Below are 27823 nucleotides of genomic sequence, written 5' to 3'. Positions count from 1 at the left end.
CAATGTCGTTAAAATGCGAACATTATTATAATTAATGCAAATATACTAATTAAAATCGACTAGTTCCGAGTGTTGATATTAATTATTTTTTTCTAAACTACATGATTTAAATAAACGAACCAGTTTATTTTTTTGTGTAATTTTAAACACTGCAAAATTCTGATGAGAATTATTGTTCACAATGTATTCGAACTAATCATGCCTATTTTAGTGAAAGCGAGTCGAGTAAAAAAACAGAATAATTAAACAAATGGAGTAAAAGGTTGATGATGATATTTCTCGTTTGTTTTAAGAGTTTTGCTCGCATTCACAGATGTTCGTATCAAGATCTATTGTTGCAACAACGGTTTTCAGGATTTTTAAAGTGATTTATGCCGGTAGAAACTTTCGAAATAATTACGGATTTGGTCATATTTAAAAATAACAGCAAGAAATGTTACTTTATATTTTAATAAAACAATGTACTCTATATCAATTTAAAACAATGCCATTAGAAAATCTGTTTAAGAAATAAATTGTATTATGTTTTTTTTTCAGATGGTTTGTTAACTAGCCCAACTATATAGGAGCAGAATATTTTTGAAATTGTTTAAAAGAAGACGAGAACGACAATGTTGCCGTACATATTAGCGCTTTGCATGGCTTGTGTTGTCCAAGCTGGTATACATAATGGGGATCCATGGCAGCCGGTAGCGCATGGTGATTTCTTCGACATACCAGGTCCCTGGAATCATGCTGGTGGAGGCGGTTATGGTATAGCTGGAGGTGGACAAGGGTAAGTAATTCAAGATATATCATTTATTAATTCTGACTCAGAGTAAACTCACTTAACTTCAATATTCTCTTTGTTGTTACTTATATTATCTCAAAACAAGCATTTAGTTCTAGTTTTAATACCTTGATTTAGTTAAACCTCCATTTTGAAGAAATCTTTTAATGTTTGCGAGTAATTCATCAATATTCGAACACTATGAGTTGAGATACCTTTAGCGATAAAAAGGAAGTTTATAGTTTACAGTTTTAGAGTTATTTCGTGCTGTTCTGTCTACCAAACCTTTTAATATTAAAGAGATAGCTAGTGTTAGGAACTATTGAATGAGAACATTCATGTGCCTTCTGTCGAATGTTTATTCTAACCATGATGATGTCTACGAGTTATTTCACGTACTAATGTTGACAAAATAAATAAAAGAGACATTTGTTAGGTTTTTCGTATTGCAGAGTAGAGAAGAGAATCTGAAAAATTAATTTTATATCACAATTTTTTTTTATTGTAATTTAATAATATTTAGAAAACAATGATAATAGAATAAATTAAAATTTATACAAATTAAAATTTAAAAAAATAAAAATTATTGAAAGAGAGCACATGTACAATATTCTCTTATATTATAATTTAAATATTCTACGAAGGAAATATTTAGTTTCTAAGGGATTGAACAAATATCGAAAGCTTACCTAATATTTGCAAAGGTAGCACCAAAACAGGGATATTATATTCTAGTGATCTAGTCTGTATTTCAGTCTATATTAACTTAATGTTAGATAATTTGTTTATTTGATTTTATTAACATTTTATATTTTGTTGACAATTTTAAGCAAGTTCGATTATTAAGTGAACTGACATGTTATTTATATTATTTTCACGTTATTTAGTTGTATTTTAGCTTCTATGAATTAAAATTTCTTTGTTATAGCTGAAACTAGCAGCAAATGAAAATTAGATATTAAAAACCACTAAATTGGTAAAAATTAGATTTAAAACGATAGAAATAGCTATAAATAAACTATACTAGTGTAGAAATGTTCGTGGGTCGGTCAGTCGGTCGAAATGTGTGGCTGCCACTGCGTTTATTTGTTAGAACACTCACTACTATTTTTGGAAGGAATTTGCACGAGAACTGAAAACACTGGTTGAAGCAATAAAATTCCGTTCCTCGTGCTATCCTTCTATGCACCTGTCAAGCACCTGTCAAGTGGCTTATGTTGAGTTGATTTACCTGTTGGTCACTTTGATCACGTCGGGGTCACCAATTGTAGGAATGTTCGTGGGTCGGTCAGTCGGTCGAAATGTGTGGCTGCCGCTGCGTTTATTTGTTAGAACACTCACTACTATTTTTGGAAGGAATTTGCACGAGAACTGAAAACACTGGTTGAAGAAATACTGTTTATTTTTAATATTAAATTATACATGTGGTCGTAGAAATTGAAAGGATATTAGGTTAGGTAGAGGAAGTACGGTAGCGCTGAGGAAGGGGACGGAGAAAAGAAAAGAGAACGGGATGTCGTCGTGATGGTGTTTGGAATTCCTGGTGGTCTAAAGGGTCGTGGCGGTCGCCACATTAGCAATAAAATTAGAGTTTTAATTTCATAATGAAAAAAATCTCGTATGTATATAACATTGTGACTATTTAACATAGCAGTTATAACAATATTTCAAATTAATCTTGATAATCACATTTATTGAGAAATACTTTTAATACAAGAGTTGCAAATCTACTATATAAACAGGGCTACAATGCGATTCGATTATCATAAATTCATGCATAAAACAACAGCTGATTGTTTGGATGATTCTAACCTGAATAGCGATAAACAGTATTTGTTTATTAAAGCTACATGTTGTTTTAGGTTATTCTGTTATTATAGTATAAATGTGTTTAATACACCATGGTAATTATATCCGTTTAATAGCAGCCTTGTACGTGGCATAGTTCTATACTAGTCATATTAGATTTGAGATAATATAATATGCTCGTTGAAAAGTTAACTGTAAATATCTGTACATAGAAACTTAATTCTCAATATAGTTTTTTAATTGGTTCAAATATATCTATATGGCAAAAATAAGCGTTTTTCTTTAGTTAACATTCTTCAGTAAAGCTAAATATTATTTTCCATCGTAATTTTCAACAGCTGTTTTCTTCAACAAGAGGTATTTTAGGCTTTTCCTAATACATGACTATAAATTTTCATATCTCTAGTAATAATTATTCCGCGAAGTCATATTCTAGCGCGTTCCAAAGGTAATAGCATAGCAAATAGTAGTTCGTAGCATCACTTATTTAGCCAGTAAAAAGTTATTAGGCTTTGATGACGGACACCCAAGAAAATAATTTTCATCATATTTTAAGCTATACATATTATTATAGGCTCATACAAATATTGGTTTAGCATTGGTTTGCTCGTTTTTCTTACAGAAATGTTGATGTTACAATGACTATCGATTATTAAAATAATTGATACCTTGAAGTATTTGTTACTTGGATTCTATATGAATGAACAGTAAAATATTTAATGGGCCAGGTTTTTATTAATGGAATATTGATAAAGGAAATAAAATCGTAACCTTCTTTAAAGGAATATTTACGGACTATAGAAAATCGATCACATATGACAATAAAATGCGAAAAATATAGTAGTTGAAGTCCGGAAAAGCTTCCAGAGGCCTTAGTGACACCAAGGAATGAAGATGATGTTTGGTAATATTAAAAAGGAAGTCTATATAATCGATTATTATAATTAATGTAGGAATGTTCGTCTGGTCGGTCGGAATGTGTGGCTGTCGATGCGATTGTCTGTCCAAACACCCACTACTATTTTGTGGAAGGAATTCGCATGGGAACTGAAAACACTGGTTAAAAATGAACTTGTTTATTTCGATATTGAATGATACATGTGGTCGATGGGAGAATGGACAGGATATTAGGTTAAGTAAAGGATGTATGGTAGTACTGTAGAAGTGGTATTATTACAAGCGGGTAGAGAAAAGAAAAGAGAGCGAGATGTTTTTTCTTCTTATTCCATGATGACCAGCTAGAACCAAATGGTCTTTTGCTGATATCGCTTTGGGTTCGGGATAGCGAGTGTTTTGCGGGCGACATAGACCCTTGATTACAGCTGGGATTGTCGTAGTTGGTTTTCTACCGAGGTTTGGGGATGGGTAGGGATTTAATCAAGGTGTTGTAATGTTCTAATGCGCCTATGGAGAACCTTACACTGAGCATGTTCGTGAAATTCTTCACTAGTGGAGCGCCGTACGGAACTCGACTCGTGGGGTTTTTCGACCTCTTCTTAATGCCTGGTGGATTGATGCTGAGACGCGGGCAGCTTGATGAAGGCTTGAATGTTTGGCATGGAAACCGAATTGCTCGGTCGGAATGATGTGCGTCTGTGAAGTTGTTTAAAGCGTGTAATATCGCGTTTTCGGCAAGTTTGGAAAGTGAACTAATCAGGCTGATGGGCTTGTAGTCAGATGGATTGGACTTGGCATTCTTTTTAGGAATGACAGCGACAAGCGCGTGTTTCCAGTTCCAGAGACCGAGACATCGTCGTGGTGATCTTTTATATCCGGGAACCGCATGGTACCAATCCACCAGCGTTGCCAACCTTTGACTTTGATGTAGGTAAATGCGTGGTGGCCTAAAGGGTTGTAGCGGTTGCTACATCAATAACATATAACGTGATTAAATTACGCGAATAAATATACCAGTTTTACTTAATATAAAAGGCGTTATATCTAGACCGTACACAAATTTAGTGAGTCGGCAAAATTTCAAAAAAATTAGCTGGAAGTTTTGAAGCCTGATGATATAAGTACTGATATCCCCATCCAACCAACACTTGTTCTAATCTCTGCAAAATTATGTCAATGCTGTAGAGCTGTATTCAACAGAGCCTTGCGAATATTACTTGTCTTAGTCTTAGAAATATTGGTTCTATAAAAGTGAAATTATGGCTTTACAAGAAAGAAAAAATGGGAAACCTAAATAAACAGAAATTTTATTTTCCTGAACCTATTCTACTTAAACATTATATGCTATTTTACTTATATATAATATATATTAAGAAACCCGCACTTTTAATGTTAAATTATTACTTTTTACTAGCTGGGTACATTATTTTTATTATTTTATCTTTATTTCTGACTGATTTATACACGCATTAGAACTATATTAAGACCACAATAAATTATCTAATGACTGCTTTTACATCTGTGATATTTACGATGGTTTATATTGTATATTTAAACGTTTCTACTGTTGTAGTTTTAAGTGATATCGCAGATGTCGAGAGAAAATCGTATATTACGTGTTTTCTCTTTAAATTACATTGTCAAAATTCCCCAGATCGATCAAGTTTTCAGACTAACTTGGAATTAAATCGAAATATGCAGATTTTATTAATTCCTTATTAGTAATTTATTAGGCAAATCTAAATATGCGGTCGTAATTGTGTTGCAAAATATAGGAAATAAACCGGAGGTTATATATTTCCTGGTGCGTTAACGGCAGTACGGATAAATGTTGGAGGTTTTAGCTTAATCTACTTTGGCTTAAGCGGGATTAATGGATAATTTTTCATCAGATTTACTTCGGCTTTCTGGATTTCTATCTTATATATTGCTATGAATTTTATTTATATATTATTATATATTATATCGACTGAAAAAGTTGAAAGTATTACAAAAGGATTTTGTCGAGCAAGTTTCATCAAGTACATATGTTATGCTACAGAAATACACAACATTTCTGTCGGCTTGATTGACGCAGCTTTTAAGGCAGAAGAGTCTGATAGTCGTGGTTTCGAATCTTTCTTAATTCGTAAATAATAATAAAAATTATGTCTTTCACTAGGTTTTGCACCTAATTGATTTACATTTCACAGCAAAATATTAAAATCCGAAAAACTGATTGTAACGTTTTCCGAAGCTTGAATTGAATGTTTAATTCTACTAATGTTTTTGCTTTTTTATTCCTTTATTCTGTTGTTTATTTTTTCTAATAAACATACTAACAATAAGATAACAACTAGAAAATGAGCAGATGACGAATGATGTCTCGTGATGTTTATAGCATTCTGTGCAGCAGTTAACTTTCACCATTTTCTGACATATGCTTCAGTAAATACAATAAATACGCACCTGTTTTCGTCATTTGCTCACGAGAATAACGCAATAACATAACAATAATGTACTTTTAAGTTCCAATAGATTAATGAAATGCAACTAAAATGATTAAACAATTTTGCAATATGAACTAATTAATAATAGGAGTAAAAGCAAAGCAGACTAATTGAATTAGCATAAAGCCAGTACCGTGGAAATTAAATAATACGCTCTGGAGTTTTTTTGAGTTATGGTTAATTTTGATTAGTGTTTCTCTTTTCAGTAAATATTGAAATAATATTGATTCAAAAAATAAAATTATATTTTTAATGAAGGACTACGTTATATTATTCATTTAAATATATTAAAAATATTCCATTGGTGGTCTCCATTAACTGACAAGTATTTGGTATATTTTTTAAGTACCGTGGCCCTTATTTTTACCGAAACAACAAAGTAAATGCATGAAAAAATTAAAATGAACAAAATTATTCGTAGCCTGGATACTAAAAAAACTAATCTGCGATTTTTTTTGCAATGTAAAATATAATTCTTAGTTCAAAGTGAATAATAAGAATAATTACTATTTTTGGATTGGGCTTATGACTCTGAATAAGATTCTCACGACATTTTTGTATTCTTATAATGGTCCATCTCATACAACACTGGTTCTTTGTAACTTTTTCAAATTTATAACCATCCTTCAAGATACCTGATTCAGCCTCTTTGGCTTTTTATAGACTAACAATCGTTTTAACGACATCGTTTTTATTTAAATGAGGATATTAAAATCGAATCCAGAAATAGAATTCAATAACTGTTTCAAAGCCTGGAAAAAAATGTTGCCATAAATTCATTGTGTCTTGTGGGATTACTGCAAAAGGGACGAAATACATTTGAACAAATAAATAACCGGCTTTGGTCTTATTTTAATATTTTTATATATTTTTCCACTGGGGAGGGGGGTAGTGGCGGTTTTTACCATAAAAGGCAACAAACATTTATTTTGTTATATCATATTGCACTATATATTTGGCTAGAATTGTTGCAAACATCGGTGAGTAAATTATGATTAATTTCAAATTTATAATAAACTTTCTGAGACATACCGGAAATGGTCAAAGATCCCAACATGCCGTATTATACATCTAAAAGTCGTGATGTAAGCTATAAAGTAAGTTAACATCTATTTCAGTATCCCGAAAAGTACTTGAAGAACTGAATGCACGACATGTTTTTTTATCACATTAATTCACACATCTTAATCAAACATTCCTTCAGATAATTTTACTACAAACGAACCTTAAAACTTTCCTTCCTACTGGAAGTTTAATAATATTAATATTTCCTACAATATTAAAATGTTTTCTTAGACTTTTTCGGTGTTTTCATTATTTTGCTATTTATATCCACATTTTTCTGAATGTATCTGTATATACTCAAGTTTTTGTTTTTTTTTTGATAAGGTCTCATTGACTCAAAATATGTAGGTTTAAGGACTTCTACCAGTAGATTTTAGAGGATGATTTAATCAAGGGTTTAGAGATGGCCGCAGCCATAGGACAGAACAAATACATTTTCTTGAAGTAATTTAGAGATATACTTGATAAAACATTATGCTAGAGATGTGAGAATCAGGTAGAACCACACTTTCATGAAAAACGCTATTCATTATTTCTACTGCAAACATTTTCACCCAATAATTGGTAAATTCATACGCAAGTAGTTATAGAACGAAAAGGATGTAAAATATATTACTTTCTGGTCGGTTTCTTCTGTTGCCACCAAATAATTTCAAAAGGTTTACATAATTAGTAGGAGGAGTAAAGTGACACTTGCATGAGCAGTGTTGGTATCCAGAAAATTGAATTATTAATCTTAAGAAAAATATTAGCTGCTTGCCTATATTTTGATCAGGGATATCTATTTTGATTAGTACACCTAAACAGCTTAACCTTTGTTTACAGTTTTGATAATTTTCTACACAAAATAACAGTCAATTTACGTTCAGTATCATTTAGTTATTTGCTGTATACAGAAGGGCCAAGAAGTTCGAATACAATGAATTGCTATACTTATTAGACGAATACCAAGCTCAAGCGTTCAAAGAAATATGACATAATTTAGCAGTTGAAGAATAAACAGTTTCTAGACGTTTATATACGACGCGAAAGATTCAGCGGACGGAAATAGACTATCACATGGACTAACTGGAAATGTCCTATCGAATCACTTAAATTTCATTGATTGTCAGGTAAAAAACGAAAAGTTTTTGTGGCGTATTGTACTGCAACAATCCAAAGCACAACATGTCATGACTTAGTCCAGAAGAGTTATACATATCGACACTGAAGCGGAATATTCATGATTACAAAGTTTTGCTATGTTTTTGGACAAGGACATATTGTTGCGAACTGATCAGAATACATGCCACCACCTGATAGAGATCCAAGTAGTTCAGATAACTAAATAATATGATCTGATAAACCAAATTTAATACTATTTAAAACCATGCCATAAACCAGAATCAGAATATCGTATCAGTTTTACTCGCTAATATACCTAATAAGGTCTTACGCACGTCAATCTACAATACATCTAAAATTAATACGGTATCTTTCAAGTTAATTTACTTTCTAATACTCTGTACAAAGAGAAAGAAATATATCGAAATAATCTAGATAACAGCAATAGTCTGTTTCATGGCAACCCGACCGCTTTAATTGCTTTTGCGTCGCCAGAACTGCGGTTAAACCTTCCACTTTATTAGCACTAAACCAAACGGCTGAACGATTGGTGTACAGTTAGATGCAGTGTTAAAATATCCGCGATCATTTAACGCGTAAATGAAGGAAAAAAACGGAACGGAGATAGCACGTCAGGAGCGATGGAAAACGTTGACATTTCAACGCTGTTTCGATCTTGAACGTTTACGCAATCAATGTCAAGTTTGAGGTTTATATATTTAAAGGTTTGTTTTGTAAAGTCTAAAGGTTGGCGATGGGAAAAACCGATCTATTGTTTGATTGTTATTTGTGAATTAAATGTAATTAATATTTTAGTAAAAATATTTTTTTAATGTAATTTTAGTTATGATTAGGTATTAGGTATTTGCATGTATTATGATCATTTGTTCACCTAAAAAGGTTAAGTATTAAGATAGTTCAGCACAGTAAATATTAAGTAAAATATTTAAGCTGCCTGAAAGTCCCTGGAGACTTCGAGCAGGATTCTCGACCGATAAGTCTTGAAATTCATTGTTTTCAAACATTTTACGTTCTCTAGGCCGTACTCTGTCTTTGATATCACAATCATCACTTTTAGATAATCGAAAACCAAATCGATAATCTTATAGTATTATCATAAGTCTCTAAAAGTATTTGGTGGGATTTAGCAGCAGATTTCTTGAAATCAAACAACAAAACTAATGCAATTGACAAAAATGCAATTTCGAGCGTCCCATGATTAGCATCTTGTACTAAAGGAAGTTCGTTCCTGTAAAGAATAGTCAAAAAATAATAGTGGTTTATAATGATAATTCGTATTGTTTATTAATTGATTAGATTTCTTTTTAGTCAACTAAGGGTCACTGAACTCGAGTTACTGTTTAGCATGGGCTTTGAATCAAGGCCCTTGACATTAAGTCTATAGACTGGCGAGTGACCAATTTAAAAACATCCCAAAATATATCTGGTACTATCTATCTAATTTATAATTTCTTATCGAATTGTAATATGCCGCCTTTGGATCAGCATCAGTCGCCCTGGCTAAAAAGTATTGTTAAGCAATACGATATAATGTTACGTTTACAGATGGTACTTTTACATATGCTAAGCTGCGGATTACTTTGATGCATGTAAAATTTTACATCTATCAATAATCGTCTGCAGAATAGTGGAGAATATTAAATATTCAGTGTCCGGAAGTAAATGTGGGCGGTAGTAACACTATTAGACCTACAGAAAACGAAAAAGGAACACCAATACCATTAATTTTTTAAATGCAGGTGGTCACGGATTGCTACAGAGCGACTCCAAAAGAGTGGTCGTAGACTCGTTATTATGTCGTCGCTGTGGCACAGGAAGTGCTTCTTTTCTTTTTCATCGGTATGCAACCATTCACACTCCAAAGTAATCGATAATTTCAATTATGTATAACGCCAATTTATATCGTTGCTTTATTCAAATTTAGTTTGAAAAGTGATGCGTATTACATTCGTTATGTTTTAAATTAATTATAAGTATATTACAAATTAGCTTTAAGCTAGGTCTGCTTGAAAAATCCTCGGGGTAACCTTCATTATAAAATTTCACTCAATGTCTTAAAATTGGTGCTTGTTGCCTCTGATACTTCTTTTTGATACAATTATGTTTCTCTGAACTTATCTTCGAAAGTTCCAGAGCAAGTAATAATAGCTAAGAAGATTTATGTAGTAATTTGAATAAATTGTTACATTGTATGTTATACTGAACTTTTCTTTGATTTATGAGTTCATATTTCATGTTTTTTGTAAACCGTTCTTATGTCAACATCTTGAATATATTATTAAGGAGTTCCTTCGGTATTTATACCCTCAGGTCTTAACTTTCAATTGACCCTTCAAACTTAATTCCTAAAATTAATTTAAATTTTTCATTTAGATTAAGAATTACTATAATAGTATTTCTAAGCTTTAAATTGTATACAGTTAATGGTCTATTATATCTGGGGATAGACAAAATAATTTGAACACTATGGAATATAGTATATCTTGTTGCATGATACTGATTGTTGCGAAACCATGAGCTAATTTACAAAACAAATTGTTATTTCAATACAGATTGTTTCAATAAAAACAATTTGGCGAATGCTCCATAAAGCTAACATCCATTGAAGGGCTGCGTTTGCGAAACTATTAGTAATGCAATCCAACGCTAAGATGTGGCAGAAGTAATGCAACGATCATAAAACTTGGACACTTGATGATGGGAAGAATCTATATTCCGATGAATCATACAATGTTTCCTAAAACCGGTCGGGTTTATGTATGGAGAACTACAGTTCAGTATAAGGGAGGTTCGTTTATGCCTTGGACGGTATTAACGTAGTATTCAGCTGGTCCTCTCATTCACATCATTAGCCGAACGAATATCTCGATATTCTCAATGATCTCAATGATATATTTTTGCGAAAATCGCACTTATATTATCTAATTTTTAATTAAAGATATTTATTTTAAAGCTTTGAAAAATAATATCGATATAATGACGAACTGAGTGTATACAGCTGATGAAACTTTTAATTAAAAACTAAGTAAAGTATTACGCTATCTGCTATTGAATCTGTCTAGAAATGGATTAAGCGCATCTCGGGTGTTCCAGATTATTTGACTTTCGGTTTGAAAAGCTTTCAGACCTATTTTCGCTCGATTCTCCTTTCAGACGCATTTTATTGGAGATACTCTTTGATCAGAAAGTTTGATTAACTAAGGAATGATATAGAAAAGCTGAATGAAAGGAAAGCAATATTAATTTATGATAGATTCTGGATATAATTTTAAATAAATCCGCAAATAAATTGTAGAGTTCCTGTAAATAATGCGGATTAATTAAGAATGTTATTTTCGGGTCATATTTTATGTTTGAATAATTCAAAACAATTTAAAGGAAATTTGAGACATAAAGGGTTTGATTTGAGTTTTAAAAGCGTTGTATTGTACTTGATATAAATCAAAATATCAACTAATTTGTTAGTAGCCCTAATAGATGCGAGGTTTGTGATGTCTTCACTACATTAATTATTTTAAACAGCAGAATGCAAAATAATGCAGCAGAGGAAATATTGGATACGGTGGTTCTCTTCTAACGGATACTGGCAGATAATTTTGGCAAAAGGTGCAAAGCTCCAAAGTTTTCATGTAGTTTTCTACGTTAATGATTTTAATAGGTTCACTATCTCTAATAAAATTAGATTTTATATAAAGAACGACTGTATTAACTTGAAACTCTTGAAGTTTTACAATTTACGAAATAAATGACAAAGAGACGCAAAATATCCTATATATAATTTTCCATCTCCAATAAGCTCCAATTATTTGTTTGCTTTCTATACAAATATATACTGTCGTATAAAATCAATATTTCCAGTTTAATAAATTTGGTTTAATGCTAGTTTTGCTAATTTATTTTAATTTTAACATTCAGATATAATACACATTCCAATATATTATGGTTAGTTTTTTCGAAAACATAGCATTTGTATCCAATTAGCCAACTATCAGAAGAACAAATATGAATACGTTCTAATACATGAATCACTCTTCCAAACTAGGACGGATTTTTTATGGTCAAATAAACTAACCGAAATAAATATGAATAACGCTATCAAAGAGGATCATAAAAATGTTATAAAAGTGCAGCTCTTTTTTCAGAGCCAAACTGTCGATATTAAAACGATAATAGTAAAAATTTAGGTTTACAGTAAAAGTTTTAACGTTTTATGATTGTTCAAAACCAATAAAATTTGTTTTTTTCTTTCGTTCATATATAGAACAAAATTACATTTCGGAATATGCCGATAGGTAGGTTTATTTGGAAGGGTTCCTTTAGAAATATTTACCGTCACAAAGGATCGAAGTGTTTCATTAAGTTTCAGTCAGTTAAACAGTGTATAAGTTAAATTGTAAAATTTTGGTTAAACACATGACTTAATAAATTTACGGTTTGTCAACTATTAGGTAGCTGTCAAAATTTGATGTAATTTGAACTACCAGTTTACTACTTCCGTACTTTTAAAATATTGGATTAGAATGAATATTGATAAGAAATGTTTTAATGAAGCCTTGAGGAAATTATGAACCATACGGCCGTTAAAAGATTTCAGAAGTTAATGAGTTAGAACCTTATAACATATTTAAGCTTATATATATTGTATTCATATTAGGAACCGTATTTGCTTACACTCGACGAAAACAACGCACCAACGATACAGAGCTGTATTTTCAAAAAACAATATATAAATATTTCTTACACTAGTATTTTAAATGGACAATAAGCTTCGTGGACAGGCGACCGTACTGGCCAAAACAATGTATTCTACATTTACAAGCAACATTACTCTACATTACAAAAAGCATTGAACATTTACTATTGGCTAAGGATATGCTGATTAATAGAGAACTATAACAGAATTCTATATCTTCCAAGATTTTTTATAATTATTAAGACCTTAAGAAAGAAAACATTATTTAAACAAAAGTGTTGTTAAAGAATTGGGTAGAATTATCATTGAATTATTTAACTCAGTGGCCTCATTAAACTACTAGAACAATTTGAAAATATTTTGGTAAATTGTAAAATAGTGTATTCCTTGCAATAAAAACTGTATTTAATATGAGATAATTGTCAATGTCTAGAACTATCCAATCTGTTCGTTTCTTTATTCAATTAAATATATGTCAATGTCCATCTATATACAAAAAAAGTAAACAGACGATAGATGACGGTAGAGAAGAAATTGCAGTGATTGATCGGCACGTCACGTACAAGTGTACTGATTAAATAATCTCTACGCGTTGGTATGATGGTAGTACCTGAAAAAGAACTGACGTCATCTGGTGCAGTTGAGTTAATTAAAGGAATAATTAAAAGAAATATATTAAAAAATGGAAGCGACTTCAAGAGATAAATAAGGTACTCACTCAAAAATAAAAAATAATAAAAATACTATTTTTAACACACAAAAAAGTTTTAAAACAAAATATATACAAAATAATCGTTGTAACAACTAAACAAACATCTTACTTAACCTATTTGCTACTCGTATTTTATATTGTCATACACACAATTTAGCGTAATACTTACCGAGACCTATTTATTTATTTAAAATATTATTCTAACCATTAAGAACTGATGAAGTGTGTACGAGTAATAAATTAGATTTCTTTTATTACGTTAATTTATTTTATTTAGGCTCAGCACCGACTTCAAACTGATCAAGTTGGTAGTGGTTAAAATAATATTGTAAATAGCGCCTACCTATCTATTAAATAGGGCAGAATATTAGGTTAAATAAGGTTTTTGTTGATTATTATTTAGATTTTACAACGATTAATATGTAAATATTTTATTTTAAAACGTTTTTTTTTTGGTTCAAAAATCTAACCTTGATTATTTTTTACTTTTTTGTGGGTTACTTATTAGTTTTTTGAAGTCGGTTCATTTTTTTAATCTATTATTTTTCTCTTTTTTCCGATATGATATGGTTAGTGCTTAAGAAGCAAAGTGAACCGCTTTTACACTACGTTGGTAAGAAAACCCTAACTAAAAACTACTCAAAAATCCCTGAAGGTTATAGCGGTGCGGTCCCTGCTTTCATGGTTACCTATATAACTTTAAAGTATACAATTAGCTCTCTGTACATTCCCATAATATTTAAAGAAATATATTCTACTACAAATATACAACTCCTAACTGTTGAGGAGTTATCTTTCGTCACATCATCTCAACAATAATATTATACACAAATTTCTGTTTAAAAAATAAGTCAACATATTGTACGTGCCTTTCAAATTTAATGGTTTTCCTTGATTTCCCCGGATTCCTCCATCAGATTCTGACTTGGTTCCAATGGGACCACCTCGGAAGAGCATTCTTTCGACTAAAAACATAATTTTGGAAATAGATCCACAATTGACGGAGAAATCAGTGAACATACATACAAAAAATATATATAATCATAGAACCTTCACCTTTGTTGAAGTCGGTTGAAAACTATTTTGCTCGGTATATTTAGTTAAAAGAGCTATTGTTAGAATTTATATAATCCAACGTGATCCTGACTCCACTATGATCCTGCGTGCGAAAGAGAGGAAATATTACAATCAAGACTAAAGTACAGCCTTTCAAAGGCTTTTGCATGTCTCTGATACTCAAACACTGTGACACATGTAAACTTGAAATCTTTTAAATGCGATGACTGAAATATGTTCTATATATTTCGTTCCAAGATCGTGCCAGAGCTATCAATAGCAGCGATTTATATCGATATTAACAATGTTATTAACATAGTACGGATTCAAAAGTAAATATTTATTCGACTCTATAAAGAAAGACAAGAGGAAGAAAAAGGAATGACCTTTTAAGTATATAACTCTTTACAGGTTTTTTCTTCGGGATTAAAATTAAATACAAAACAAAAAATCGTCACTGACTGCAAAGAAAATTATAATAATTGAAATAAAAAAGGTATGATTTATTGCACATACAGCTAACAAATGATCAAGTATCTATGGCGATATTCAAGATTAAACCTGGTAAAATTTTGTTAAATAATTAGTGAAAGCTGAGTTATAAAGCTAATTATTAATTAATTAAACTAATTTACTATGTAACTTGGGTTCTGATTTGTTATTTTCTCCGCCAATCCTAAGATATTAAAACTATAAACTAATATTAAATGTTTGCAACCACTTTATGGACTCCAATAAAATCAAGTTATCGTTTTATTCAATTGTTCTATTTAGACATTATCTAAACGCAAAGCGTATCATTCGACGTATATAATTGCGGAGCTCCGTGTAATGTTTTCATTTAATTATATAGATGAGGGCGGAAACAATAGAAATAAAAAGCCAGACAATCAATACAAGGGTCGGTGGTGTGTTGGAAGTAAAGGAAGTTAACCCGACGAATTAGTTATCTTGCCGAGTTAATTAAATGGCAGCGAACTTGCGCCGTCTTTTGTTAACTTTTAATTGTCTGTTTCGAGTTTTATATCAAGGCAGGCTTAGGTGTGGATATTTGAAATTAGCCACGTTTGTTAACTGAGAAAGCATATTTTTAAGATTGGTTCTAGGGTAATTCCGTATGCGAACACAGGAAAATACAGGGGGGAGACAAAATAATATGAACACCTTGCAATATAGTACATAATGTTGAATTTTGGCAACACTGCTCTCGTGTAAGTGACCTGTAATTCTATTAGATTATATTTCATTGCGTTAACAGGTCAACTGAAAAGTTCCCGGCCTGACACTTAGACAGCGCTACTAGAATTAAATCCATATCTTTTTTAGTTAGCCCTAACACTCAAAAGATGCGTGTATAAATATGACAGCTGTCGGATCATTAGTTTGTGAATTATAGCATTTTGAGTGAAGCAACTTAGGTGTGGTATGGTCATATAAATCGTTTATATTGTTTCCTACAAATATCCGGGTTTATTGTATGGAGAACCCCAAAAAAAGCAACAATTTGGATTCCCTACTTCACAGTCAAATATGGGAAAGGTTCCATTATTATTTGAGTGGCAATACCACGGTATTCACAGCTGGGCTTCTCATTCACTTCACTAGCAGGATCACTGCGAATGAATATCCCAACACTATTTATGTATACACGTCCTGGACATCCTGGTTACTGTCTAGACTGCGCAAAAATTAATCATGAGTGATCTTTTGTGATTTATCTAAATAGGGTTCTTATTTATATTATGAGTTTTAGTGAAAATTGGTATTACCTTATGGTAGTACATTTATTTCTATTGACTTCTCAATTTACTTGAATAGATATTTTGTCTGTTTGTAGTAAAATCTAAAAATCGCTAAAATCTTAAACCTGACTTCAAAAACAATATGAAGAAAAAGTTGTAATATGTATACCATGGGCTTTTTAAACAAAATAAATATTTTAAAGAAATATTGACAAGGTAACCGAATTTTTGAAGATTTATTCGTTTTCGTTTTGTTCTAGATATCAGCCAGACCTGAACGGACCCGGTGACCAGTGCTCTTTGTACAAAGTTGGATTCACGCAAGACCTGTATTTCCAGTACATACGTTACAAGACCAGCCTTCCTGATTTAAAGGAGTTCACCCTTTGCTATTGGGCCAAGTTTACCAATCACTCCAATGATCACCCGATATTTTCTTATGCAGGTAAATTTACACACATTGTTTAAAGTTAAGGATTTGTGAGCTACGAAGATGGTTGCCTATAGGTTATAGAGCCTATAGGAGATCTTCTAGCATACTAGTAGACATTGGTCTTTTGATTTTTCTAATCTCTCGAGAATTTACTAAACCCCAAATGCGACAATTTTACGACGACGGCATCGCTGATAATGAAACAAAAATGAATGTGGATATCAAATTGCTACATAATTTATTTATGATTGTGCGCATGAAATGAGATTTTTTTTGCATAGATTATGGTTTTTGTGATATACAACCTGCAAAAGTCCCCCTACCATATTGATTGCCGATAAATTTGCTCAAAGAAAAGATAAGTCAGTTTGGTTTTCATAAAAAGTTTATTTGGTCTTTAAATTTTTTTTCGTTATTATTGAAAAATTATATTGGCTAAATGGTGACCGCGATTCGCTATGCATCTTTCGGTCCTTCTTAAGGCATTTTTTATGACATCCTGCAACATCTGAGGTTGAATTTCTTCAATTTCGTGACGAATATTGTCTTTAAGATGTTGAATCGTTTGGGGCTTATTCACATCACATAAGAAAAATCTTCAATTTCACCAGACAGAAGAAAATGGGCTTCATCGCTCATTATCAATTTAGATGAAAAATCTTCAATTTCACCTCAGGATTGCATTACTGTACTCAACTCGTTGATCAGGATCTCTCGACAGCAATTTTTGGACTAATTGAATTTTTTACGGGAACATTTTCAAATCAGTTTTCAAAATTCGCCTTAAACTGCGTGCAGAAAACAGTTCCACAAACCCTTCGAATACATTGTTAGGAGATACTAATGATGAACTATGTACATGTCTCTATATCAGGGACGTATTGTTGACATATTGCTATTAGTTGACCAAAACTGACATAATAATTTTAATGTCTACGCTCGTAGCAAGAATACTATCATTTATGTACATAACACGCTTGATAACTACGTGTTAAATAATGATCTCGATGTTTTAACAATGGTTATAGCTAGAAAAGCAGATGTTACGTCACTCTAATAAGCATGGATGGTAATTATTTCCATTTCACGCACCACTGACTGATGTTTTAGCGTTATTTGTTACAGTGGTCTGATATATACCTTTCAATCAGCGAAATTGGTGCAGGCTTCGGGCGTAATTGTTTTTAACAATTGTACATAATTAGTTTAACTCAATTAACTTTTATTCTGCATCGGAACGTAAATTAGCAAATAAATTGTTCATGGAATTCGTATTAGAATTTAATTTTTCGTTTCATCTCTAATTAATTGTATAATTAGAATTTACCATATTTTATTTTCTTCTGGTCTTCAAACTAGATAAAATATTTATTAAACTAAATTGACATTATTTCACAATATTGTACGTGAGCTTTCAGAATAGTGATATCGAAAATGTATGTTATCGAAAATCATGACTGTATAGTGGAAATTTTATCCCCACTGACTTTGCATCTTCTTTATTTAAATCATCCAAATATCTGGGGAATAGTATGACATATAGGGTTGGTCTTATGGCCCATGTCTTTGTTGACATTATTTTGGTTGATATATAATATACATATTTTTAAATTATTTAGCTTTTAAATTATAAACATTATTACATAATAGCTTTGTGGTTAGTGTCTGAGATATTTTCCTATGTGTGTTAGAGAACATAGAGATGTACTCTATAAGTCAAGGAATTAGGGATGTATAGTTTTTGAAATGGGTGAATGTGTGATAGCCTGAGCATATTTGCTTTATGTGTGGGCTTGTAAACGCCTGTAAACTTTGTCCAAATGATAGAAATTTCGTAAATATCCTCGGTCTCCACTTGATGTTGATAATTTATTACTCAGAAGCTAGTTGAGTTGGTTAGTTCCATGAATCCAAATTACAAAGGTATCACCAACAAACCACATGGAAGGTTTGTGAGGTTAGGTACGCTAAAAATATTTCACGAATACGTTAACTCGGGCAGGAGATATGAAGGAACCCATAGTGGGACAAACAAAAACATCTTCTGCAATAGTTCAAATAATATTTATCTTGCTTATAACATAAGCACAGTTTTTAATTAGATATACACTAGTAACTATTAATTCCTGCAGATATTTAGTTAGGTATTCAGCAAGATTCAGCACAAAAAGAGAAGAATAATAGGAAGATTTATAGATTCTTGGAAGTTAGTAAAAAGAAGAATTCGAGTGTTAATCGACACTTCCAATTCTTTTTTCTTTTAATTTTCTTTTATTTAGTGATATTAAGCTGGATAGCAAATATCGAGTTGAGTTTTTTTGGTTTCTCGAGTATGTTTTTTTGTATTCTAGCATCTACTATAAACAACAATAATATTGATTTGTTATCAAACTTGTGACATACTACTGATGTGAAAAAAGGGACTAGCTGTTAAGAAGCTGGATGATATAATGGTTAAATGAAATACTATGAAAGTTTGCAAAATAAAATTATGTATATCTGTAAAATCCTTATGTTGATATGCCTAATTAATTTAGCTATTTTAGCTAAATTAATTACTATTATACAACTATGAAACAAAGCAAAATTCAACCATATCTATCCTAAAAATATTCCATCATTCGCTGAACTAATCCCCATTCAATTCGAGGGAAGCCATTACACCACCATTTCACTAGTAATTAATTATGTGATATAAAACCGAAATATTCGGATAGAACCGAAACTAATTGAAGGTTTTTACGGTGATATTTCATTCTCTATCTCCGTAGAGCAGCTGCCGATTATATTGGAGTTATTACTTTCCCCGCCTGCTTTTGACAAATAATTAAAATATCGCTAGTTAATAAACCGTTCCAGATATAACGGCAGGTTTCGGCTTAAGTTATTTTCCGCGATTTGAACGAGATTTATGACCGAGTGATTGAATCGATACGTGTATGTGTATTTTGTTGAAAGTGTAAATTAAAAGTGAATATGGTATTTCAAAAATCCTCCTAAGAAAGTCAAAGTCAAAATAACATTTAGGCTATAGAATTATTCTTTAAATAAAAAAATTAAAAAAACTTGCTAGGAGAATAATCAGCAAAATTGTTTGGATATATTCAATTAGGTTTAAGAAATAACACATAACAATACCATTCACTATTTATTTATTAATGGAGTGTTGAGCCATTAGATATATGTTATGTAAGAGTGTCTGGATAGTTTTCAACAGAATATTGTTCATTTTTGTACAAACATATCCGACCACTGCTTCAATGATGTTGAAGATGGACATCTGCTCCTCACTCTTTTCTGTAAAAGTTTTGAGGTCTGAAAATTGTGCTGGCCAAAATTATCTGTTTTCATGGCTGTGTGTATGGGCGTATTATCATCTTGAAATATAGCAATGCCTGGCAGAAATATGCGAGCCATAGTAAATACTTCATAATTAAGGATGGAGACATATTTAGTCGCAGTAATCCGACCAGTGATGTGAATGATGTTGCTGAATGCTATGATATTGCCGCGCGAATCATCAACGGAACCTCCTCCATGTTTCACTGTAGGAAACAGGCAGTACTGGATCATAGGCATCTTTTGGAGTTCTTCAAGTGCCTAGGTTTTACGGCTGTTGTACCATATGTTTTAGTATTTTCTCGAAGCAGTTTTACTCAAGTGAGTGTTGAGCTTTCCTGTTACTTTTGGTGTGGTAATTTTATGTTGCCTGGCCATAATCCTTTTTAATTTGTGTCAGTTAACTTTGGATTTCGTCCACTATTCCTCTTCGCCGATGACGTTTTACTGTATTGTATTGTACGTATTGTGTATGCTGTCGTTGCCGATACATTGAACAATTTACTTGCTTTAGTCTTCAAAGTCTAAGGCATCACACATTTCACTTTCAATCGTCACAGAAGAAAACGTAAAATAGTCTGAAATATAACCTAGAGGACTTGGCATGTAAACTGAGCAATACACACGCATCGCGTTACTTGCACTTCCGTGTTTAGTATTGCCAGCATACTCCAATATGTACTATATCGTATGATGTTCATATTATATTATATCACTTGTATCATATCTGCAATATCTTCCGGAGGGACCTCGGCTGAAATAACATTTTGGCCACAAATTAATATATAAACAGTAAAAATAAATTTCATGGTATATAATGTGTCTAACTAACTGTAAAATTAGTACATGGCAACACTTCAAACAAGTGAATATTTAAAATAAGGATTTAGAATAAAGAACTCTTAAAATGTATAGAAATGTTTGGATATTGCACGGTTCTATACCACCCGAGACATTTCAGTCTATTCGTTATGTAAAATAATTGTACTTTATTTTATACAGGGCTAAGAGAGGAAAAACATGTTAATCCGATTTAAGTAGTACAATACTTTCACTTACCCATTGCTTAAATGGCACAAATCTCTATTTGTATTGTGTATTCGGTCTTACCTAAAACAAAAAATAATTATGTTTATCTAGAAATAATTTAAATCGATTTTTTGTCGAATTATTATGTAACAAAAGCAAATACATTGTTCACTTTATGTAACAAATATAGATTTTGTTGTCGGAAAAAATTGTCAGCTATTATTTTATTATCACTATATTCATATATTAATAGAGAAGTCTTGAATATCTATTGATACATTAATAATTTTTAAACAAAAAAGTGTCCTAAGATCCGTCTTCTGTCTGCTTTATACTGCTGATAGATCTTATCCAATACTATATAAATTACGAAAGAATGTAGCTATAATATACATAATACTGACGATACTTATGGTACTGCTCAAGAAATGAAAGCATATAAATACACTTCAAGAATAGAAACTTTTAAATATGAAATAAAATACTGAACTAAATAATGGTGAACAAAACTTAACAAGCTGCTAAAAGATATACTCCTATTAAATTTACCAACAAAAGACTAAACAACCCAACGGTCTTGAATACCAATGGAACTACTGTACCATATGATAATCGTGCTGAAAATCGAGGAAAAACCAATATAAATACTATATAATATGTGATCAATTTTGTAAACATGGACAAACAGCAATGTGAATAATTTTTAAATATTTCAGAAGAGAAGGTATTTTGTAATGTTGTGAATGCATCTTGTTATGTATGTACCGAGACATGGGTTTCGTAAGAGTAATAAATGGAGTTGAAACAGTTCAGAGGAAATAGGATTTCGATACAAAGTGTAGTTCTTCAGCTACTAGATAGACAAAATATCATTCAAATACCGAAACCCTAAGAACTTGTGTGATACTGTGCGAGTAAAAAGGATGTACATTGAGAAAATAGACGAATAGCTTATTTGGATTATTGGATGAACAATAGTGTAAGGGCACGAATTTATAAATTGTTAACGCCATATTATTTGTACTATTCTTTTTCTAAACCAAATTCTGAAAAAGTTTTCTCATATTCTATTAGGAAATGGAAAACTATTTAATCAATAAAATGCAGATATTCTTGGAAGATGGAAAATCCCAAGGATTATTTCAGTTACACAACCAGTAAGATATAAGATTCATTACCCCTAGGAATTAGCTAGGGTTTTTTGCCTCTCGCAACATTAATAAGATTGAATTGTATATAAGGTGCTTGTACGTATTTTGACCATTTATTCTCTTTAAAAAGACAAATCTATAGAATCTATATAAATCAAAATATTTTCCATTATTTTCTGTATGACTTTCCTCTATTTCTAACAAGGTTGTCAGCACAACACTGTCGATAGAACGATGTTGGAAGAAGATGGCTTTATATCTTTTACTCGCTATTACTGTTTTACTCGGTTTTAGCTACCTGTAATACACTATATATTTCTGATCTCATCATTTACAAAGCAAAACCTTCTGGCCATGAATATTACGTTTCGTTGTTGACCATTAGGATTATCGTAGTAGATCCACTTTTGATTATCAGTCTCAATATTATTCTTTTTTCCTGGCAAGAAATTAATGGCAATTTTTAGTGTGGAGGAAATCTTCCTGAATTTGAGTTGAGTTCTCGTCGAATAAGAAACGCAATTAATTGTGTTAAAACTTTCTTGGTCCTTCAAACCTTTCTATGACATTTACACTACATTAGTGGTTGAAACCAATTGGAATGACCGAACAGCATCGTCATAAGCTTCTAAAACTGTTAAGTGGGATTCGGCAACAGATCTTCTCAATCTAAACAACAAAAGTAATGAATGCCAGAAATGTAACATCCAACCTTTCATGATTTATATATACACAAAATTACTCAATAATTATGAATACAAAAAACTACTAATTTAGGTTATTTAACAGTTGTTTACATTATGACTTTTCATATCGTATTTATATATATATATATATATATATATATATATATATATATTTTCTTTATGACATGAGATGCAAAAATTTTAAAAATTTTGATCATATATTAGGCATGAACTATCAGATATTAATCAAATTCACGTTTTAAATGTCGAAAAATCCACATGGTTGATATCTTTATATTAGTTACCATTTTATAAACATATATAAAATTATAAAACTATAAATAATATAAAAGCTTTAATCACTTATAGTGCCAAGGAAATAGTAATACTATAACTGACACTAGGAATTTCTAATCTTACTGTTTGGTAAAGAATTTGACACATTTTAAACTAAGTTAAAAGCAGATAGTATTGGGTTGAGTTCTGATGGAGAATCGCATACCAATAAAGTTTTATGAATTACGAAATACGTGTAACGGCCGTTATGACGGTGTCACTTCAGTATAGTTGTTGACAATATATAGATTAACAGTTTAGTTAAGTGTCTCATATTTACGTACTGTAACAATTTGGGGTTTAAGCCAGCAAGCTGATTATACATTAGTATCGATAAACCATTCATATACAATCATAATTCGTTTTTACTTGCACTCTATATTCAATAATCAACGTAACGGATTCAGCTTTCTCTAGGATCCATTCGCACGTTTTTCTATTAATTTGTTGAATTAAACTACATTAATGGTTAACTTCACGACCGATGATTGGCATGAATTTTTCTGAAGAGCCTTTCTTAATGGGATCAGTGTGTCAGACGCGGAATCCGCACTATCCACGTGAGATCGATCCGATTTTATCGATCGTGACAAGTGGTACTGCTTTGGTAATGTAGTTTACCTTTCACTGTGAAACCATCTCCTTTGACAATAATAATATGAAGTATATATCAATTAGTTAACGTGCTTTTTGATCTATAATACTCTAATTTGATTCATTAAAATATTTGGTTCCAATTTGCCATTTCAATACAGGATTTAATGAATAATCGGTGGGTGATTTAGTAAACAAAAAGTTTTAATTATTCATAATTAGTGGGCCAGAGAACTGTATTATAGCAATAACAATATTCTTTTAATTGAATTTATTGTAATGTATCGTAATTTAATAATAACTAGCATAGTACGGTAATTGATATTTGTTTTTAAATAATTTGTAGTAATTAATAACAAATCTGAGGAGGGTTGTAATTATAGTTTTATTTGAGACAAATAGTGCTTTCTTTTGATATTTTGAGGCACGTAATAAAATTATAATGACCAATAACTTAAAACACCATAATTATCATAACTCAGTATAAATAAACTCATTAGTCTTTTAGATTATCAAGTCATTGCAGGACTTTGCCTAAAAGGCATTAAATAATACATTATATGTCAATTAAAATATTTTTTATCATTTTCTATCAACTCATGTGGTAACTCATTTTCTCAATTTCTCATCTTTCGAATATTTCCTGTCGCATGTAAATATGTGGAAATAGGTTCTTCGTCAATAGTTAACCTGCCTGAAAGTTCTTTGAAATATGGTATTAGCTGTATTTTCGCCCAGTAGATCTTGCATTCGTTCTATTTGAATTGTTATGGTCCCCCAGTTCATATGGTTTATCAATAAACGAAATTAATGCATATATATTTAATTAATCCAAAGTATTGACAGGCATACCAGCAGTTCTCAGTTCTTGTTTCTTTACAATGATGCGTATCGGAAAAACGAAATATTACTATCAACACTAATATCAGTATCTTCCAAAAGCTTATTTTATTAATAAATGGTTCCAAGACTTGGACAATATTATATGTGTAAAGTTAAAACATTATAAAATGCTACGCTTAAGAAAAAATATGACTATTATGTTGAGGATAATATTTTGACATTATGATGTTCTAATATATTTTAATTATAGCCACTTTTTAAATTCCATTTAGATATATTCAATCTGCTTAAGTCAGAAAAACATAATTTAATCAAACCAAACTGCTATTTATTACCGCCTTTCCAGTGTCGTCTCTAATTATTTAATTAAAATCCTTAATTGGGCGTCTTATTACGTTTAATTAATTAGGAGTTTAAAGCATTCCGTTTCGTTCTTTTTTTGTTGGCTTTTCCACTTTCTTCTTTACTGTGCACGGTTCACTCGCACAAAACGATTCAATATTACCCCAATATTAATCCTATTTTATATGACCTTAGGCGTTTGGAAATATTTCTATTTCAATCTCCTTTCCATACAGTATCCCGATGTTAGTTCGTTATATTCGAGCCTTTCGTTTATATTATATTTATTTTTAATCTTCGAAAGTGGATAATAATACACTAAGTTGGTTTTTGAAATAGATTATTTCGTATTTTTTTGATAACTTCATAGTTCCATGGCTTTACAAAGTTTTCTTAATACTTTGTTGGTTGTACTAAAAAATATTGTATATTCGCTTACTAAAAAAACATTTAATGTAGAGACTTTATAGAAAAGTTATTAAAGAACATCAATTGTGTACTGTACAGATATAAATTAGATCTGTTGGGATGACAAAAAAAATCGATGTACTATATTTCAATATTTTGTTGACTGATATTCCTCAATATTGATAAAAGTTTTATTTAAATTTTAATGTTTAATTTTAAAAGTTTCTGTATATTGGGTGTTTTTTAAATATCAGTATTTTTCATGGCTAGCAAAAAAGTAACGATATATAGATATACTCTTTGTTATATCTTTGATATTTGACCTTTGAGTTTCGTTAGTGCTATATATCACTGCATAGCAGAGTCCATTTCCAACTATCAGTATTTAATGATTTTTAATTGCTCTGATTATGAAGTAATTTTGATATGTGCATAATAAGTGTCATGAAACTATTTAAAAACGTTTATCCAATGTCCATTATTTTGAATAAGCTGTGTTATGTAAGAAGTTTTAAGAAATACTTATATATCTTTATAAGCAGTAGACGATCGAGCTTTTCTAAATCCAGAAAACTATTTATTATGTGTTGTCAAGATAATATACGAACTGACACAATGTGCCCCTAAATCACAATCAAATGAACAACGGGAAAATGCTGATGTAAAGAAAACTATAAAGTAAAAATAATAAAGTTGAAATTTCATTGACAAAAAAATGCAATTAAGATGATTGTGAACTAAAGTAATAAATTGTATAGGTTAATAGGAGTGGCAGAACCGACTGTTGTAAAATATATCGAAAATTATTTTATATGTAGATATATTCTTAAAGAAGAATGATCACGTCATAAAATTAGGTTAGGTTGGAATGTTATTGATTTTTTTGGGCTAATTAATGTTAATACAAATAACATTTCTACAGTTTGTACAAATAAGTATTTAATACAAATTTTATATTCGATTTATTAAAAAAATTTGGAGTAGTTTATGCCTAATTCTTGATGACGTAACTCCACTAATATAATGATAGAAAAAATCATGAATGGATGGTTAAAACCGGCGGGTAATGTTTCAACTTTTAGCACTTCGTTGCGCAGGAAGAATAGCAAAAAACTAGACAGAATGGACGAGTTTTCAGTTTAAAAACTTTACCTTATCTAAAACCGGCTGATTCTGTTGGCGATGGCAAACGACAGTTGCATTTTCGGCCGGAACGAAAGTTCGATGTTAAGATTAGGTTTTATGGCTTCGATGGAATAGAAAGAATGGGAGTTTTCGGGTTTTTATTTAAGCTTGATCTAATCGAACATGGTGAAACTAAATGAAATAGTCTTTTTTTGTATTTCATATATATACAATACCATTTTTCGGATATCATTTTAGTCACTATTCTCTCTTATTCCATGTATAAATACTATCCAGTTATTTCTGTATTTTCTCTCTTCTAGAATATTCCTCTGGATAATTTTAACTCAAGTTCGTCTAGACCATTTTTAGATATTACTCCTGTCCGTTTTTTTTTCCTATATTTTCTTTATCTGTCTTGTCCCTCCATGTGCTCACACTGTCCCCAAAAACTGATTTTACCTCCTTTCTATTTACTCTCCCACCGATTTAATGTCGTTTTTCATTATTTCTCATCCTGTCGACCCTGATTCTTGTGAGGTACTTTATTTCTATTGCTTGTATATTTTGTGTTCTTGACAATACCCACGTCTTGTAGCCGAATGTTAAAGTTAGTCTCTTGCTTTGTACACTAGTATTTTAGTTATGCTTAATATTTCACTTTTGTTAACGTATTTACTATTTATAACAAATTGCAAATTCGTACGTTTACCTCTTCTATTTCTACGTCCTTGCTTTGGTTATATAATACGTCTGGCACCCAATGTCCGGCCTTTTATTTTGCTTATATTCATTATCAATCTGTATTCTTTTAGTATCATATTCCATCTGTTTTTTTCCAAAATTTTCAAAAATTTTTGTAGGTGTTCTAGCTTATCTGCTGTTATTATTACATCATCTGCAAAAGCTCCCGTATTTCTTTTTTTGCCATATCTTTATATCCTATATACCTACTTTATGTGTGAGTTTTAGTGTGATCCTGTTTTGTCCATTTAATATATCTTTGTTATTTCATGTATTAATATTATACACACGGTTCATCTTAACGGATGTTTAAAGGTTTATGTTAAAAATACTTATCTTAGTGCTGCTTGTGCTATGAGGCTTTTTTATTTCATGTTGTTTCATTTTATTTCATATTTCATTATCCCCAATTATTCGCTTATTTTTTTATAGATAA

At 31.0% G+C, this 27823-nt stretch overlaps 2 protein-coding genes across 19 annotated transcripts in view; one reads left to right on the top strand and one right to left on the bottom strand.

Moving 5' to 3' along the window:
• The window catches only part of LOC143202294 (coiled-coil domain-containing protein AGAP005037), a 526529-nt gene that overhangs the window by 256164 nt on the left and 242542 nt on the right, over nt 1-27823 (bottom strand). The window lies entirely within an intron of this gene.
• The window catches only part of b6 (pentraxin-related protein b6), an 80950-nt gene that overhangs the window by 38157 nt on the left and 14970 nt on the right, over nt 1-27823 (top strand). Inside the window, exons 2-3 of the mRNA XM_076413749.1 lie at nt 538-775; nt 16618-16802. Of these exons, the coding sequence (XP_076269864.1) occupies nt 612-775; nt 16618-16802 (349 nt within the window). The 5' untranslated portion in view covers nt 538-611. The remainder of the gene's footprint in view (nt 1-537; nt 776-16617; nt 16803-27823) is intronic.

Source organism: Rhynchophorus ferrugineus, unplaced genomic scaffold (genome assembly GCF_030347505.1).
Source record: "Rhynchophorus ferrugineus isolate W39M unplaced genomic scaffold, kcgeb_rfMv2 rfM9, whole genome shotgun sequence".
Classification (NCBI taxonomy): Eukaryota; Metazoa; Arthropoda; class Insecta; order Coleoptera; family Curculionidae; genus Rhynchophorus; species Rhynchophorus ferrugineus.
The sequence above is the reverse complement of the archived record's forward strand: the minus strand, read 5'-3'. Positions and strand labels throughout refer to the sequence as shown.